General features: G+C 41.3%; 5 protein-coding genes across 6 annotated transcripts; 1 reads left to right on the top strand and 4 right to left on the bottom strand.

Annotated features, from left to right (window-relative positions):
* Nucleotides 1–2236: 2236 nt before the first annotated feature.
* Nucleotides 2237–7715, bottom strand: LOC111594108 (CD109 antigen). Its single transcript, XM_030223282.1, has 8 exons — nt 7593–7715; nt 7043–7103; nt 6250–6915; nt 5784–6192; nt 5400–5722; nt 4791–5344; nt 2549–4674; nt 2237–2476 (listed from the first exon to the last, which is right to left on the bottom strand). Exons 2-8 carry the CDS (start codon nt 7090–7092, stop codon nt 2252–2254), a joined length of 4353 nt encoding a protein of 1450 aa, XP_030079142.1. The 5' UTR covers nt 7093–7103; nt 7593–7715; the 3' UTR covers nt 2237–2251.
* An 853-nt stretch (nt 7716–8568) lies between these two features.
* On the top strand, nt 8569–9950 carry LOC111594087. Its single transcript, XM_023307234.2, has 3 exons — nt 8569–9028; nt 9093–9315; nt 9399–9950. The coding sequence occupies exons 1-3, from the start codon at nt 8765–8767 to the stop codon at nt 9695–9697; spliced, it is 786 nt and encodes a 261-aa protein (XP_023163002.2). The 5' UTR covers nt 8569–8764; the 3' UTR covers nt 9698–9950.
* LOC111594086 (protein ref(2)P) lies at nt 9848–13153 on the bottom strand. Its single transcript, XM_023307233.2, has 3 exons — nt 12615–13153; nt 10166–11755; nt 9848–10100 (listed from the first exon to the last, which is right to left on the bottom strand). Exons 1-3 carry the CDS (start codon nt 12790–12792, stop codon nt 9964–9966), a joined length of 1905 nt encoding a protein of 634 aa, XP_023163001.2. The 5' UTR covers nt 12793–13153; the 3' UTR covers nt 9848–9963.
* Nucleotides 13154–14650: 1497 nt separating this feature from the next.
* LOC111594105 lies at nt 14651–15286 on the bottom strand. 2 transcript variants are annotated; one of them, XM_023307259.2, is made up of 3 exons: nt 15010–15286; nt 14793–14952; nt 14651–14723 (listed from the first exon to the last, which is right to left on the bottom strand). In XM_023307259.2, the coding sequence occupies exons 1-3, from the start codon at nt 15284–15286 to the stop codon at nt 14669–14671; spliced, it is 492 nt and encodes a 163-aa protein (XP_023163027.1). In that variant the 3' UTR covers nt 14651–14668. The 2 variants fall into 2 exon arrangements, with proteins under 2 accessions (XP_023163027.1, XP_023163028.1); XM_023307260.2 differs by lacking the exon at nt 14651–14723 and having other exon boundaries at nt 14866–14948.
* A 1149-nt stretch (nt 15287–16435) lies between these two features.
* Nucleotides 16436–17807, bottom strand: LOC111594111. Its single transcript, XM_023307269.2, has one exon. The coding sequence runs from the start codon at nt 17793–17795 to the stop codon at nt 16536–16538; it is 1260 nt and encodes a 419-aa protein (XP_023163037.2). The 5' UTR covers nt 17796–17807; the 3' UTR covers nt 16436–16535.
* Nucleotides 17808–18196: the final 389 nt, after the last annotated feature.

The raw sequence follows: 18196 nt of genomic DNA, 5'->3' as shown, positions 1-18196 counted from the left end.
AAGATAATTATCTAGCTTTAGATAGTCCACATCTCGTTCAGGTTGCTGTTTATATTAAAACAAAACTGACTTGAAGCAACAACAGAAACAACAGAAAATGTCGTCAAACTTGGTGATTACCTATTTAATATACAATTACATAATCAGAGTCAAAAACAATAAAGAAATAAAAAAAATTGAATAAGTAGGAAATATTTTATTGCAAGCAAAAAGGTTTGGTACCTTTGACCTTCTCAAGTCGTTTGTTTTTAAAGCGAAATACAATAATCTCAAAAGCGAATTATAATTATAAGTATAAACACCCTTACAAATATATATTATATATAAATAAATAATATAAGTGCAATTTAATGAGCTAATATGTCGATAAGAACTGTGACTAGAGCTCGTACAAAGCTCGTACAACACAATGATAAATGTTTAAGCTGAGACATTTAATTAATCAAATGTGTACAGAGAGAAAGGAGCTGAGATCTAGATAGCGCTTCTATAATAGATGTACGTATGCCTTAGTCAAAATAAGATGATATTTATCATGTCAGCCATTTGCATGTAAATTAAATTATTTAATTCGATACGGCAATTCCAGCAAACAAATTTAATGCCAGCACTCTCGAAGAACTGTTTAAGGTTTGCCGTTTGCTTATCGGAAGCATTTGCTTGAATTTCGTTTATTCTTAGGGATCTTATCTTTATCTTAGTGTTTTCAAAATAAACATCATGACACAACTGGATGAGCGGATCTATCTATGATCAACAGTCCTAGAACATGCGGGGTATGCTTCATCTATTCCAAATTTCAAGTCTCTACTATCAACTGGAGCTATACAGGATACTATATATGTAGGTAATTTTTGGAGTTGTTGCTCTAAAACTGTGAGAAGCACATATATATATATATATCTACAACATATTTTAATCAAGGGTTGCCTAATAATCAAATTTGTCCCTCAACAACATATGCTAATGTCACCAATTAATTTTTCCATATACTTAATTTGATCATATTTATGTTTCTTATGATAACCAATTATCGATTTAATTATTGTCATATTAAGTTTGTTTCAAATAATCGATTACTTACGTTTCGATATTCCCGTTTTATTGTTATCGATTAAAAATACGATCGAAATGCACTTATTAAATTATATCTCGTACGGCTTAAGAGTTAAAGCCTTCAGGTTTTGTATATAGTTTAATGTAAGTTTTCTACAATTTTGATTTTTGTTATATTTTGGGTACCAGCTAAAAATTTCTCCAAATTCTTAAAATTTAAGTTCAGTTGGAAATACGGCCAATATGTGAAGGAGTTTGCATTCTTACTAAACTGATCATATGCTGAAAATGTGCCAAAGGAAATTATGGAAAATACAAAAGAGGCAGATAGAGCTGGTATCAGGGTATCTCCTAGACGGGTACCCCAACTAGAGCTTTCTTGCTTGTTTGAATATTAAATTATTTGCTTTGAACCAATGCACATAATCATTATACTTGAACTCTACCCCGCATTCCGAGAAGTCTGATGGAACTTGATCTGAACTATGAACCTCAGTACCCGCACTTGATAGCTGACAAGTCAATGACATGCCGACTCAGTTTTGGGTCCTAATATTGATCAATCTTGTATTGATGTTACTCCTTCGCCTCTTCGTTTGAAAAGGTCTCCTTTTGTGTGTCTCTCTTTTTCCGACAATCTGTAGATTGTACTCTTGTTGTAATTAAAGTCTTGACCACTTAGCTAATTTATATGCACAGAACTCATTGAGCTACCTCTTTATAAAGCCTTTATATTTTTAAACTGCGTCAGCAGCCGAGTAAATTCATTACAAAATCATTTAAACTAAAGCTCAAAGAGAGAAAGTCTAATAGTACGCAGTGCAGTAAATGTAGTCAAAATTTTTTTAAGGGTAAACGTGTTTTAAACGAGATGTTTTTAGTACACTTTTTTAAGTTTATAATTTTGCCTATTAAGGATTAAGTGCCGAATGATATAAGAATGCGTGTATTTTTGTTTATTTATGAACAACTAGAAAAGGCAGCTCAGCTCTGTCAGTGCATTTCCCGAGTGGATCGCTTCAATTAGTTTGTTTCAGCGTTGAGCTTTTTTTAAGTTATTTAATTATTTTATTTTTGTCAATTGTAATTAATAATAATAAAGAATTTTTGTAGCATTTTATTTAGCTCATAGTTTATTCAAAATGTTATCGACATAGTTTATTCAAAATTATATGACTCAAAAATATATGATGCATTAGGCGGAATTATCACAAATGTCGCTAAGCTTTGATTCGACCTGGTAATATTCAGTTGCTTTCTTGTTCGTGTCGTAGTAATCATAGAGAACAATCGGAGCAGGCTTCTGATTGGCGACAGCATGAGTCTTGAACGCCTCGATAGGTAGGCACTTGATTTCTCCCTTGGGCAGACTCTCAAAGTAGATGACCACCACAGAGTCTTCATTTTTGGTCTCCACCAGCTGCGATAAAAAGAGATCATTTATACAGAAATAGTGATCAGATCAGTTAGATGATGATTATTTGAGACCTACCCTGACGCGCTCGATTTCCTGTATGTCCTTGAAACTGTCCTCATCTACGGTATAGCCGGATGGTAGTGAGACTTCCAGTATAGCCATATTGGATGCTTTGGCCTTGCCCTCCTCCACATACTCAACGCACACGCTGAGCTCTAGCTTGGCTGGCGGAGATTCTGGCTTAATAATAGCTTGAATCTTGAAGCTTGGCTTGGGCTCCTTCTCGACAACATTGTACTGGTAGCTGATCTGTAGCAGAGCAGCGCCAGTTCCCTTGGCCTCGTACGACAGCGACTTGGTGCCTTGAGGGAACTCCACCGTTTGTAGTAGCAAATCGTTATCTTCCGTCAGGCTGAGCTTCTCAGTCTTTTCTCGCGGACCTTGATTGGAAACTGACACGTCCCACCTAGCTGGCTCGTAGCCGGACTTCTTGGCGAACTGTATGAGGGCCTGAAGCCCAGCCACCGTATCCTGTGAAGAAGCAAAACCACCAAAGCTGTTCCGCTGTGCCACCAGCCAGCGAATCGAATTCAGCAGCGAATTGGGAGTCTCTAGGTCCGATTCCAGCAACGAGAGCAGTGCATATGAGGTAATTTCAATGTCATGGCTCCTTATCCAGCACCACCATCGTGGACATTTTTCAGACCTTTTTTTTTGATCATCTTCCGTCCACCAGGTGCGATCTTCCTCGTGCTTGGCAAGTGCTTTCAGAGCAGCCACATGCTTGGCGGCATCTGGAGACTTTGCTTTCTGCAACGCGTACGTAGCAATAGCCCTGGGCAATAGATCTTCCGTATCCTTCTCATTGGAGTGGGCATTCAGATAGGCCACAGCCTTGTCGATGGCCGTTTGGTTGGGCTTCTGCTGCTCAAGTAGAGCCAGAAGTACGTTGGCAGTCATCGTGAGGGCCGAGCGCTGTGAGCCATAGAAAAATTCGCCTTCTTCCGTGAAGCTTCCGTTCTCAGCCTGTCGGCTGAGTAGGAACTCATAGCCGCTCTCCAGTTGTTTTTCGTCCAGCTTTATCAAATCCCTCACCTGGCCAAAGGAGCGCAGCACATAGGCCGTCAGCCAGGTGGAACCGTTGCGTTCTGGATCCTCCTCACGCCACTTGCCTGGTCCAAAGGAGCTATAGCTTCCATCGTCGTGACGGTAATGGAACATGTGCTGGTAGCCTTGCTCCAGATTGCGCTTTATGCGATGCTCCAATTCTGGAGTTAGTTTCTTCATGTGCTTCAGATAATCATGTACCAAATAGTTGGGCACAAGTTTGGACATGGTCTGCTCGCCGCAGCCGCTGGGCAAGTGCAGCAGCTGTTCTAGATTCTTAATGACCGGACCAAGCAGATCGCCGACAAAACCAAATTCGACATGCTGCGAGTCTGGCACAAGGTCCTCCGGCAGATCTAGTTCAAAGTTGTCCTTGTGCTCGTGCACATCCTTCAAGTTGACGAAGAATGCCCGATTCTTATATTGCGTGACACCTTCGGGCACCACTTTAAGGGTTTTGTGCACTGCATCTCCGGCAAGAGGAGAAATGGCCGTAAATTTCAGCAGAATGCTGCCAATGATTTTGGGACGCAGAAGGAAGGAGGCGCCGGCTGCGGAATTGGCGCCCACGCGCAGCGTCTGGGTGCGCTTCTGTTCGCCCAGTACCTCGTTGGACACATCCACAAAATCGTACTCGTTATCCTCGTTGTTCAGGGTCACCTCCACGTCCAGCTGCTTGGGCAGGTAGTTGAAGACCAGAGCGGGCACATTGATTACCTCGCCACGCTTCACAGAGTATGGTAGACGCACGGACACAAAGAACGGCTGGAAAGTCTTAATTTTCAGCTGCTCGTTGGTCACGCCCAAGCCCTTGTCGGGATGCAGTGAAAACGCCGTCAGCACCCAGCTTGTAATTGTATCGGGGATTTTTCGGACCCACTTGAAAATCTCCGTTTCTGTATTTTCAATGTCCTCGAATAGCCACGTTTCCACAAAGTTTTTGCGCACCTTTGGGGCAGGTGGAGCAATTGCTGGTCGGCTGAACCCCATCAAATTGTCTAGGTCTGTGTGGACCCTACACTGATCTAAAGTTAGTAACTCGTTGCTATTGCTTGAACAGAAGGCCAAACCTTGCATGTTGGAGGCACCGAAGGCTGATGCAAATAAAATGAATGACAATTAGTTTTTGGCTGGCAAAGTTAAATTGTAATAAGAAGCATACAGGCAATTTAGAAACCCCTTGTACACTGCTTATATACTTTCTAGTTACCTCGATGGTAGATAGGTGCCGTGCGATTATAGAAAAAGTTGGCATTCGTCATGGTCACCACGCCGCTTCTTTCACCGGGATAGTAGGAGTAACCCCCTTGCCAGGGCGTCTTTGTATCATAACGTTCTAGGAGCGAACAGACCGAGTCCTCGGCGATGTCGTTGTTGGTGCCAAGCAGCAAAGCACTCTGATCGACAGCCATAACGCCAACGAATGACGCTGGTGCTGTTTTGATTTCTAGCTCAACATCTGCGCCTGGTTTCACCTCATCTGGAGCAGTAATTTCGATTGGGTTCTGTAGTTCGACATCTACACTAAAAGTTTCTTCGGCATAGCGGAATTCACCGGCCTCATCCACGTAGTAGACGTAGATGCGGGCGTGTGGTGACATAAGGAATGTGGGTGTTAGGCTGATCGTATAAACCGTCTGTGGCTCACTCAGCACGATTCGTTCCGTTTGCAGGACATTACCACGTCCAATGATGTTGTACACAAAGTACTTGAGCGGGCGGCTAGAGTCCAAAGTTACTTGGCATACCTCGCCGATTTTAAGACTGTAATTGGGTGTGCGTTTAAATATTTGTTAACTCTAATGTTTACCAAAATAACCTGTTTTGGTTCGTAGGTTTCTCCACTGTGATCTTAAACCATATCTGATTACACCCGAATTTATTAGGAAGAAAGCTGATATTGGTCGGCTTCCTGTGGTTATAAGTTATGTGTAACTCTTGCTCTTCTCCATCAAACTGAAGAACCGCGATGTAGGGGGGCAAATTGATTCCACCGTATGATAGCTGTGGTAGCGTAACCTTAAAAACAGCCAGACCAGATTCATTGAGATGGGTCTCAAATTCAAAAGATTTATTATCAATTGCTGGCCTGTCTGAATGGTAGCCAAATCCAGAATGATGTATGCCATCTGATAGCTTGAGCTAAAGATTTGGGTATATATAGGTTAACAATAGCTTTTAGCTAAGTGTCCATATTGCTTACCCTGACAGGGGTTTTGCTGTCCTTTAGCAACGTACCATCAACATGAGTGATCTTAAATACCAACTCATGTTCTTTATCCTCAGTAGACTCTTCACTGGGGTTCACATAGCTCATTTTGTACTGATTGTGATAGAGTTGAAAGGCGCCCATTTCATTGAGTTTAACGCCCGTAAAGACCTCTTCAACAGTGGCTAAAATCTTAATATTCCGTGGCGTGAAATTATTTTGTAAAAGTTGAGCTAATTCTTTCGCGTTTATATCAAATTTCGCGATGCCGTTGACCATGTCACTATTCCTGAGTAGTGTGTGCCCCTGCATTTCTCTGTGATTAGGGTGGGTCCAACCACCAAAGTCGTCCGTATACAGCTTGAGTAATACTTTCCCATTTACTGGTTTGCCATAGGTGTATCTGATGAAAAGGCGATGCAAATCATTAACCCCTGATAATAAAGAAAAAACTACTCACTTGGCTTTCACCACAACCTGCATGTCGCTATCCTTGACCGACACATGCTGCGTCGCATCCACTTTGACGGTGTACTTAGGGAGAACATATTTCTCCACTTCAAATTGGACCTGTTCCTGCAAATGTGCTTTGCCTTTCTTAACGGAAAGGGTCCATATGCCCAAAGCAGCAAGTTCTGACAATTCAAGCTTTCCAGTATAGACTCCATAACGGGTCTTGATATGCTGTATCTTCTGAATGCGTCTGTGGTTGGAGTCCTCAAACCGTACAACTACATCATCCTCGGCCACGCTAGGCTTTAGGTTCTCATCCAAGAAAATTATCCGATAGTTTACTGTGTCGCCCGGCTTATACTTTGCTTTATCAGTTTGCAACTTCACATAGGGTCTAACCTCTGCCAAACTAAGCTGCGTGGAGCTCTTGAACTCTAGTCCCGAGACGCCCTCTGCGGTTAAGTTATAGTCTCCAGAGTTTAGAGGAGGCAACTTGAAGGTAATCTGCTTGAACTCATCGCTATTTGGCAACTCGACCGTTTGGGTCTCGTTGTACGAAGGTCCCGCAATACCAATCTTCAAGGTAACGGGCTCCTTGGTGTGATGCACGGCGACAGCCACATTGTAGTCTCGATGAGAGTGTATGGTTCCCGGTCCAACGATTGTATAATTTCTGCGTCAAAAAGATTATATCATTAAATATTATAAGTGAATATGAACATTTGTCAGGATCAACAGACAAAAGTCAGTTAAGTCGTGTCCGTAAGTCTGTCTATATTCGACTGGAGACTCGGGCATACCCTTTACACACTGCGTCTTTCGTAGAGGTTGATGGATGCACGGAAGCCATAACTGCAAATTCTGAAAGAGCATGTATAGTGTTAGTTGTAACGAGAAACGAACAAGAAAACCCGTAAATTAAAATTATAGTTGCGATTAATTGACTAACAACTTTTGATTCTAGTCTGGATACTCGTAGTAGTTCTCTTGGCTAAATGACTTGGTCATTTACTATTTCATATGTTGGCTAATGGCTAGCATAATATATATATATATATATATATATATATATATATATGTATTTTTTTTTTATATTTTTATATATATGTATATATCTATATTTATATGCATTTACATATATGTATTCACATTTAAGTATTTTTATAACAGATTTATGATTCTATATAAGTCGAAAGAAATATATTCATTATCATTATCACAATTGATAAATTCCGTTTAAAAGGATGATTTGATGTTTGCTTATAAATTCAATTTATATATTGTAATTTACACTTAAATTTGATTTCATTTTACTCACACTAATTTAAATAAACGATATATTTTAAATACCTGCAAACTTTCTAAACTGATTAAGTTTTTACGGACGTGTTTGTTTTAGCAAATCTTTGGTATTCTCTTATTTTTGTTTAAATGTGAAATCGAATTACTTAATTTTCTGTTAATAAAGCATACGACGCTTCGTCGTTTGGACGTCCAGATCGAGAGTGCTCGTAGAAGCGGTGTATCATAGAAATGACATCTAATAACTGAACTCTCAGCTGCTGTTGCTTGCCATTGTGGGAAATTTTCTCTCGACTGACGTCATCAATTCTATTCATTTCACATTGGCATGCAAAAGAATATTGCGTCGCCAGTGTGACATATGTAAATCCCCCAATGAGATAAACGCCTGAGTGCCTTATTAAACAAGATATTTTTTGTAATGAAAACGCGCTCTGCCTATTTTATCTTTCATTCACTCTCAGAAATTATATTACACACTTAGTGTATTTCATTATTTTAATGACAAATTCAAACAAATAAATTTGAAACGTATTCTTATTTTATTAATTAGTAATTTTAAATAATTATTTAACTAAAAGTTCTTACCAGCCGAATTGCTTGCTCAACAGCGCCTTTTCCCTTTGTTGTTCTATTGTGGTTTTTGGTTTATCATTCAGTTGCTTTTAGCTTAAATTTCATAACATATGAATCATAGAAACCGTTTTAGAGTGGACCAAAATAACTAGCTGTGACTGTGACTGTCAGCTGTTCTCAATGCCGTAGAGAGTGCAGTCCGGCGGCAAACTGCACGACTAATTATACAAACCGGTTTAGAATGTGTCGAAAATAACATTATAATACATAAATATGTATGTATGTATGAATGTATGTATATGTGAATATGGAAGTAGAAGGCGAGCAATGCCAATGGGCAGGCAGCACCTGGGGCTGGGAAGTTTGGCTGGTGCCAAGGTGAAGCACGTGCAAGAGCGCTGAGTCATGCTCCATTTGCTTTGAAAGTTTTTTTTGCACACAAAGTTCTCTCCGAGATGTGATCCACCCAGCTGTTCAGCGGTCGCTGTTCCGCCAGAGTTCTTTCAAACGTTATTTAACATTCGAAGCGCGCGGTCGGCTGTAGACTTACAGCGAATTTCTTATCTGCCTGCCGAACGTGTGTCTTGCCCGTAATAGATAATACTTGTTAAAGTCAAGAAGAAAAGAAAATAAAATTAAAATATATGACAATGCGCGATGTTTGCGAGAACACAGATCTGTTAGCTTATGTCAGGACAATTACGGAACATGACGGGAACAATGTAACTGATGGAAAGCCTCTTGAGGTCACTGGGTTCAAATATTACAACTTTGCTATGTTTTACTTTGGCTTTTGTGCCTTAATCTCGCACATTTTGCTCGCGGGCATCACAGCTGTCGTAGTACACAAATGTGTGTCCCTCAAGATGGTACACACTGCGGCACACGCCTTCTACTGTACAGTGGCTGTAAGTAGCATACTTTCACTTGTATACATATATATACATTGTAAATTTATGTTTGCTCCGACAGTTTGTTTTCTTCCTGGGTGAAGCTCTGCTTGTGCGTCATAGTGGAATTTTGCAACTGTGGCTGGGCATATTTAAATTGGATCTATTGCACAGTGCTCTTGGCCTACTCGCCTTTGGCATTGGTGTTGTCGGCGTTGGCATCAAAACTTTGCAGAAGCGAGAGCGCAAGCGCGAAGATCCAAGTGCTACAGTTAAGCACTTCCGCAGTAATCACGGATTCTTCGGTAAGTGCAAAGGCACTCGATTAAAATGCAAGCTAGCACGCTATTTACATATTCTCTCTCTCTTTCCCACTCTCTCTCCAAAGGCATTGTCGGCTGTGTTCTGTTACTGTGCTGCGTTCTCAGCGGCCTGCCGTTATATCTCTACACAATAAAATCTCTACAGCTTGTTCATCGCTTTTGCGCTCTCAGCAGTTTTGCAACACTAATGATTTCTCAGATCTTTAGCTACAACACTGGCTTTGCTCGACGTCAATGGAAAGCTTATCAAGTCGGGATCTTTAAATTCTTTACGTTTATTGCATTGATCACAACAATGAACTACGAATTTAGAAGATTTGTGCGAGAAATTGTATCATTAATCATAGTACAGATCTGGCATTAGTTTATTGATTAAATACATATATATTTATATAATTTTTTATTTGTTGTTTGATACACGATACCATTGGAATAACATAGTTTTGATTACTTGCAACATATACATTTACACATAGATTATATACTCAAGAATCATTCATTTCGTAAAACAAATGCAAACATTTCACCGGAGATAAACAAAAACTGACAACATATGCCCGAAGCTAATATAAATTGTCAAATATAAAATGAATGAACTTATAAATATGCAACAAAAAGAATCAATTGCGATCACTGCGATGTATGCATAATGTCCAATGCAGCCGGTATATTGCCCTCCACTGACTCCAACAGCTGCGTCAACCAGGCTCCTTCGTTGCTGAAGCCCATGGCCATCATTGCGTGCACTGCGGCATTGATACGTTCATCTGCAAAAGGATAAAGATTTTAAGTAAAATTCAACTACTATAATTGAGTATGAATTTCCACGAACCGGTATGATAAATGGGTACTTGGCGCTTCTCCTCAGGAGCTGGTGGATTACCCGCTGTCGATGTCGAGGTGCTATTGGTGGTCACAGCTGTGGTTGAAGTCGATGTGCTTACCGTGTTTACCTGGGAAGTTTGTGTGTGAGCTGTTGCCTGTTCCCGCTGTTGTTCTTCGTTCATGTGCTGACGCAGCATTTCACCCAATTGCACAAAGTCACGTGCCGGGGTTGCCGGTGAATCTGTTGTGGTAGCGTTTGTGGTGCTCAAATTAATCAATGCATCTGAACTAGAAACATTGGCAATGGGCGAGGCCGTGTTATCAATCATTTGCCAATCCTGATCTAAGCTCTCGGATCTACGTCGTTCCTCTGTTCCGGTATTAGTTGTCTGTGCCACTGGTTTGCCAACAGTTGCGGTTGCAGGTGCAGCTGCTGCAGCAGCAGCAATTGGAACAGATGTTTGTGTTCCATTGTCATCCAGTGACTGTTCTGCACTTGTTGTTTCTGTTGATTGTTTTCTTGGATTCTCTGCGGTCTCTGAGACAGTTTCAGACTTCTCAGAAGTTGTTGAGCCATTTGAGGCCGTAGACGTATCGGCACAGCCAAAATCAGCTGCTGCACTGGGATCAATCATTTTAGCAAACATTTCACTAAAGTTGTTTAATATTTCAATACCGGCACGCATATACTCAGGATTGACAACCTGCGCCAAATTCTCCAGACTTATTACCGGGGTTGTCGGTATGCTATTAGCCGTGGGCGTGCCAGTTGCCTGTGGCTGTGGTTGCTCCTTGGGGCTGCGAGGAGCAGCCACGGGCTCTTCTGCATTGGCAGCGGCATTTACTTCAGGTGAAGCTGCTGACTTTACTGGGATGTCATTAGACTCCTCTAATTTCTCAGCTTTTTGAGTTCCTTCTGATTTTTCTTGGCTTACTGTAGTTGCTTTGTCTTTTGGCTCGTTCTCTTTGGCCTCCTGACTTGCGGCAGCCGTAGTTGGCGTTGAATTGCTCTCCGGCCAGTTCATCATCATTTCGACGAATTGGGAAAATACGTTAACATTCCGGCGGCCATGGCGTCTTTCGCGACGACTTCCTTTATACGAATCTCCGCCAGTAGCAGTAGCAGTCGGCGGATCTTGTGCCGAAGCAGTAGTTGTCGTAGCAGTTGCCTCTGCAAATGGACATTGACCGCGAAAGCGACGGCTCGAACGGCGATGATGATGCGAGCTGTTACCCGGGCCACTTAGCCAGGCCTCAACTACACTCGGTCCATTGTTGGTGGGCATTCGCACCATTATATGATCGGCATGCTTATGTGCCGACTCGCAAGCCTGGCACAAATCAAAATTTGGGCACTGTATGCATTTGTACCGAAACCCGATCAGTGGCCAAACGCCGCATGCATCGCACTCGACTCCATCATGGATAATGAAATTGCTGGGATCGTCTTCTGCTTGGCTAGCAGCTGATGCCTGCTTGGCTTCCGTCTGATCGGCGCCAACGGCGGCAATTTGCAAATGCATATTCTGAGCACATTTAGCCAGGAAAATTTCATAATCATTTTGATTGAAAACTTCAATTTCATCAGCATCGGAATCTTAAAGAAAAATAAACAAGTTTTAAATTACCTAAGATTGCGAAATGTAAAAGCTTTGGGTATATGTGTTACATGTTTCAATTAAAATTGTAGGTATTTATATTAGGCTAATGACTAATGGAATGAGCTATTTTCGTGGAAGATTGAACTATTTCGTAATATCAAGTACTAAACTATTAACTGTTAAGCATATATTCTTTTATTATACTCAAAGATAAATCTCTTTTTGTCAGTTAAATGTAACTTCATAAAAGGGGTTTAGTGTAGGTCATGAAGTCTTACTTTGTCTTTGTAAACAAAATAAAGTATTATATATTTATTTTCAAGATGAGGACACGCGAAAGAAAAGTTCTTGATTATAAAAAATTGTAATATATATTTATATGGTGAATCATTCGATTTTTGTGGATGTTCTTTCTGCCATTTTGTTGTGCTATCAAATCTATTGATACTGATACTGATACGCATTAATTAGTGAATCACACACAGGGCCTTTTTTATATCTATATACATGTATATATACAATCGTATGCATATATTTTAGTGAATATACATGAAATTTACCAAAGAGTTGGCAATTGCACCCTAGCCTCTTTCTATTTACCGAACAAAAGTTTGTGAAATGCACTCACACATACACAAATATTTACATATTAAAATGTCTTTTGACAAAGATGCGCACATACACGAACTCGCAAACATCCGTTTAAATAACACACATGCAAGTATTTATTAGTTACACGTATGCATGTATGCATGTATACAAACATGGCACACACATTGATATCAAGTGCATACATTTGATATCGCATGTTGATTCGTCTATTATATCATTGCATTTGCATGTATGTATATTTACCAATCCAAAATGTCCTGAACTCGCAATTGGAGAGTTGTCGCTCCTGGAACAGGTACATCTCAATTTCGCGACGAAGAATGCTAAAATTACTTGATGGCATTCGCAAATATGCATTCAGCTTCTTGCCTACACCAGCTGGTGCACTGTGGTAAGTGATTTTTAGCAATTTCTCAGACATGTTGAAATAAATTTTTTTTATGTTTTAATTTGACAAAGTAGACAGCGAACAATTCTATTTGCTAATTATTTGTTTCACAATTTGCTTCGTGTGCTTCTCGATGCTGTCGTCTATTGCGTCGCAGTTGTTCTTTATGTATACAACCGCAATGGCTGCAGCTTCGGCTTTTATACTGGGGCTTGTTCGTCGTACAGCTAGACCCGACGGTTCTTGAATATTCGATGCAGAACGAAAATACTGCAAATCACTCCACGGACACCTATTTGTTTATGAAATGATTCGCGAAAACGAAGAGTAGTGCCAAGCTGGTCTTAAGTATACCGACTATTAATCGAAATTAGTGAATTTGTATCGTTCTGCTAACTAGTGTTGGTTAAGCTTTGGAATTTTCGACCGATAGATTTATCTTATCAGCCCTGTTATTAATATGATATGATTTAGTGGCGCAATTTTCAATATGCCTTTCTTTTAAAACTCAGTATAAAGTGAAAAAATTATACTGTCTAAAAGTATACACACTGACAATGCTAATGTAAATCAGTGCAGTTGTCCTTTAGCGCTAACGCAAAAGAAAAGGGATGTAACTACAACAGGTGTATTAGTCAGTATCACTGAGACGACAAACGTGTTCCCAAGTGTTCTTGCAAGCGATTATGAGAGGAGAATCTTAATTAGGGGGTAATTTGCCAGAGTAAAACGCTCCAAAAGCTCCTTTGTGTTCTTTTTAAATTGCGTACGTTAGAAGTATTATAATGGGTATTTTTTATATTTCTTGTTCTATGCTTCCTTATCATTTCCCTTTTGGCGTTTCTGTAGTGCCCGACGACACACAGACCGAATTTTGTGTATATGAAAACACTTCAACTTCTATAATCTTTCTCTATGTAAAAGAAAATTATAATAAATTATGTATTGATAATAAAGAACACTTTTTTTTCATTTGGTTTTTTTGCAAATTAGATAATCTTTGCGAATCGCCTGCTTTGCCTCTGCATACGCTCAGTCATCAGAATCCTATGCGCATTTCCCGTTTATTGTTGCAATTCAAGCATTGTATTAATTAATTGTGCCATCGATTAGCGTGCACATGCACATTTTCACATTTATCCATGCAAGCTTGCAAGTCCTTTTCAGATTTAATTAAAATTTCGTCACCATCAGAATCTAAATGGAAAAGAAAACGAGTTCAGCTAGCGTTTGTAGAGTGTAGATTATGAAAGCTTCAAATGTATAGCTGATAAAAAGAGCGAAAAGAAATACCGATGTACAGAACTTTATTTATTTACCAATCCAATACATCTTTTCAGTGCACGCCGGATGTAATATGTGCTTCATCCTCATGAGTAAAGTATGACAGTCAACTTCTTCATCATCACTACTCATTTCTATATATGTACTCTTTTTTTTCGCTTTTATCGTGGACGGTGAATTTCAGATATTTCCTAGCCATATTAAAACAATTTTAACAGCAAACAATTCCAATTGCTAAGTATTCGGTTCACAATTTCCCAAGTATATTTATCGATGTCGTCTAATGCGTCGTAGTTGTTATTTATTTAAACTCTAATGGCTCTAATGGCTACGCCTGGCTTTTATACTGTTCGTCTTCTTCGTCATTGATATAAATAAAATGTTTTCTTTTAATCTATTCGAAATGATTATATTTATAGATAATCAGAACTCAAGTATATATGGCACCGATCGCCCAGCCCTATCGTATGAATCGTATATATCTTTCAACCAATCGATAAGTGTGCAGGGCGGGAAACCCTGAATTCGATTTAACTATATATTTGTTCGTTTTCAAAGTTTTTCTTTATTTGCCATAGCTTTAAGGTTTTAAACATTTGTATTTAAGGTGCTATGTTGTAGAGAATTAAACTTGTGGGCGTCGAAACAGTTTAAGAAGCTGCACCATTTCTGATTTTGTGCTATTCAAAAAAATTAAATAAAATAAATTAATGAATACTGAAAGTTAGCTTTTAACAAGATATACAAACCGAGGTGAGCTGGACATTTTATTATTGGAGCTTTGTCGGCTTTCAATTTCCTTTTTCGGAGTTGATATATTTACCACTTGATCGGTCGTCGCATCTGTTTTATTAATAGACTCAGTCGGATAATGATCGACAGGTTCTCGTATGGCAGCTAGTGGACTGTCTACAATTTAACAAGCTTATTTAAAATCTCGGTTGCTTCTGTGTGGGGTCTGCTTACTTGAGTATGTCTCAAAGAGCTGTTCCATCCAGGAGTAGTCCTCACGACCTGGCAAACCAAAAACGAAACCATCTAGATGCCATCTTAAATTTTCTGTACCCTTCTGCCTCTGATCGTAGTGAACCTCCTCCACCTGGTAGCCATAGTCGCCATAATCATTGTATAATAGATCAATTAGATCGCTGGAACTGCTGCGAGTCTTCAGAGGCTTCGGTAGAGCCAAAGCAACGAAATGCAGCAAAGCCAAGACAAACAAACGATTTGTGAACTTGCACATTTTATTTAAGCTTCATTCGCGTCGACAGGACCGTTGCTGTCTGACTGCGTGCGATGAATGAGCCACAACTCTGCCTGGCAAGCAAGCCGAGCCTTTGCCAGTTGCCTGTCCGCTGGGGTAACGAAAAACCCGATTGGGTAGATAGATGTTCAGTTGAGTTCAGTTCAATGGCCAAAAGACTTCCGCATTGTAATGGCAATGTGAGAACATTTATTAGAAGCTGCCATTGACCGCAGCTCGAAGAAAACGATGCACCTTATCCATTCTAGAGCTATGCAAATCTAAATTCTCACTACGTTGGCATTATCAATTGATGTTTAATTTGATGTGCTAAGTGGCTTAGCCTTATAACCTATATGCTGTTTGAGCGAAAACGCGAGGCATTGTAAAACGTTCTAATTACTTTGGCCACTACTAGAAAAGCTGCTGTGGTTTGTTGTTTATTGTAAGTATTAACGGTGTCTCGTTTGAGCTGCTTGTGTTGTTTGTGTGTTCAGTTGTTGGTCATTGACCCCAGCCAGCAAGCAGGCAACAGAGAATGCGCCTAACTCTCTAGCCAATTCATACAGGAAGATGCTGCTATCAGAAACTAGAAACTGCAGTGCACTTTCTATCTTCTTTTCCGCGAGTACGTCGTGTGTGTGTCTGTGTGAGTGTGTGATGCCAACTGGTTTTCAATTGAAAATAGCAACGTTGTAAAATGATGGCTTTGGCCTTAGTCAATGCAATCGCTATTTACTTTTTGCTAGCCCCTTGATGACAGATGAACTTCACATTCAACTTGATTTATCCTTCAGCGCATCATTACCGTTACATTCATTTTTGACGTTCTGTCACGCTGGCTTCCGGTTTCAATGCAGCAATGCTAGGCTAAACACTATCAATTGCCACGTAAAGCGGTGCTTGCCCTTGCACCAATAGGAGTACCGTTAAACAGGTAGCATACTCAAGTCAGTTGTGCTTTCGTGGGATTCGCAACAGCAGAGCCTTAACATTGGCTATTAACAGTTCGCTGCGCCTTTGCCCTTACAGCAATGTTAGGATTAACATTGCCCTTTAACATAACCGCTTGGCGCTTAATTTGAATTGCAATTTCTTTTCAGTTTTTTAATATTATTTAAATTTATTTTATTTTTAAATTTATTGTGTATAAGTGTGAAACTTAAGTCTAATGCCTAATCATTTATTGCGATGCTTAGCCTAATACATATGTGCGCTTTCGTTAAGCAGTCTGGAAAGAGTCTCAGTCTCAGTATCCCTCAACCTGGCGGCAGGCTCCATAGCTATCGCGTCGCTGTCCCGGGGCACAGCGTGCCAGGCCGTCGCGTAATAGGGTCTTCGAGTCAGCCAAAGCATCGCCAAGTAGCTCGAAACTGAGCAGAGCTTCTCCATCGATCAGATGCTTGGGCTGTATCGGTGTGGGTTCCTCACTCAGCTGCCAGTTGCGCGGCTGTGCCTCGTTAATTATATAGGCAGGCACATCGATGGGTGGGTACAAGACGTTGGCATTGCCTTTCTGCGTTTGGCCACGGGCGATATCGGCGCGGTACAGCGGCACACTAATGGCGCGTGCATTAGAGCTGGCCATAGATTCGCCCGGCAGGCGGTTGGTGTCCAAGAAGCTTTGGCCGCGTAGCGAGCGTGAATTGCGATAATACTGAGAGCCCGCCTGGTTGAAGCCTTCAAGAAGATTATTGGCACCGCTTCCGCTGCCGCTGCTGCTGCTACTGCTGGCTGGAACGGGGGGCAACGCTTGTATAAGTTCCGGCTCCGCTTCCAGGTGATATGGCTTTATCAGCTGCGGCATGGGAATCAGCTGAGGTGGCAAAACATCCACCTGCTGTCGATGCAGACGTGGATGCTGCTGTTGCTGTAGCAGCTCTTCGCCGGCTGCAGAGATGTCCACATGGTACGGCGTGCGTCCCTCAATAAATTCGGGCAGACCGCCAGGTAATCCCGACTGGGGAATCTGCTGAAGTAGCTGCTGCTGTTGATGCTGGCGCTGCAGTTGCTGTCGCTGGTAGAAGGACTTTAGGGCCGACGCCTGTTTACGTCTGTTGCTACTCTTCGAGCCGCCACGCATGGCCGATTTGCTTAAAAAGTCCAAGAGACTGAGACTGTCCTGCGCAGCGGATGGAATCACAAGTATCATAAAGTTTTCCAGATCGCCACGTATGTTATATTGACCCTCCTGCCGCTGATCGTAGGTAACTACGCGTCGACGAAGTCCATCCTCACTATCCACAATGGGCAACAGTGGTGGTTGCAACAGGCCTGTCTCCGCTTCATTCGCTGCAATTTCCGCTGCCTGCGGCGGTGCCACAGCTGGAAAATGTTCCTCCGCTATAGTAACTGGCGTCTGACTTTGACTCTGACTCTGACTGCTAGTGGGCGGCATTTCGGTTGTGCTCTTCTGCAAATATGACGACTTTGACGCAAACGCTAATGCGCCAAGCTGCAGTTGCAACAGCAGCAGCAGCTGCAGCTGCGTGAAAGTCTTCCAAATCATATCTAAGGCAATCTTCTGGAGTCTGGAGTAAGAGATTTAACAGCCGCTCAATAAATTCTACGTTCTTAGCTCGCGCGCGTCTGCCTCGCAACTGATTAAAAGACAGCAACAACTGCTCTAATATCGACGTCGACGTCGACGTCTACGTCGGCGTCGGCATCGGCGCATGCGCAACTTTCATATTCTGCCGCTGTCGACGTCGCTGCTTTGTTGCTTTCTTTTGCATCTGGTTCTCGTTCTGGTTTTCTGTCAACGTTGTTGTTGTTGTTGGTCATTGTTGTGCTTTTATTTAGTCGTGTGTATTGGAGACATCATTGTTGTTGTTGTCGTGCCCATTTCGTCTGCGTGACTTGCGTACGTCGACGTCGACGCTGCCTCCCGCTGCCACCCGCGCTGCTGCT

Source organism: Drosophila hydei, unplaced genomic scaffold (genome assembly GCF_003285905.1).
Source record: "Drosophila hydei strain 15085-1641.00,03,60 unplaced genomic scaffold, DhydRS2 tig00000149-arrow-pilon, whole genome shotgun sequence".
Lineage (NCBI taxonomy): Eukaryota > Metazoa > Arthropoda > Insecta > Diptera > Drosophilidae > Drosophila > Drosophila hydei.
Note: the sequence above shows the minus strand (reverse complement) of the source record. Positions and strands in the feature narration are given on the sequence as shown.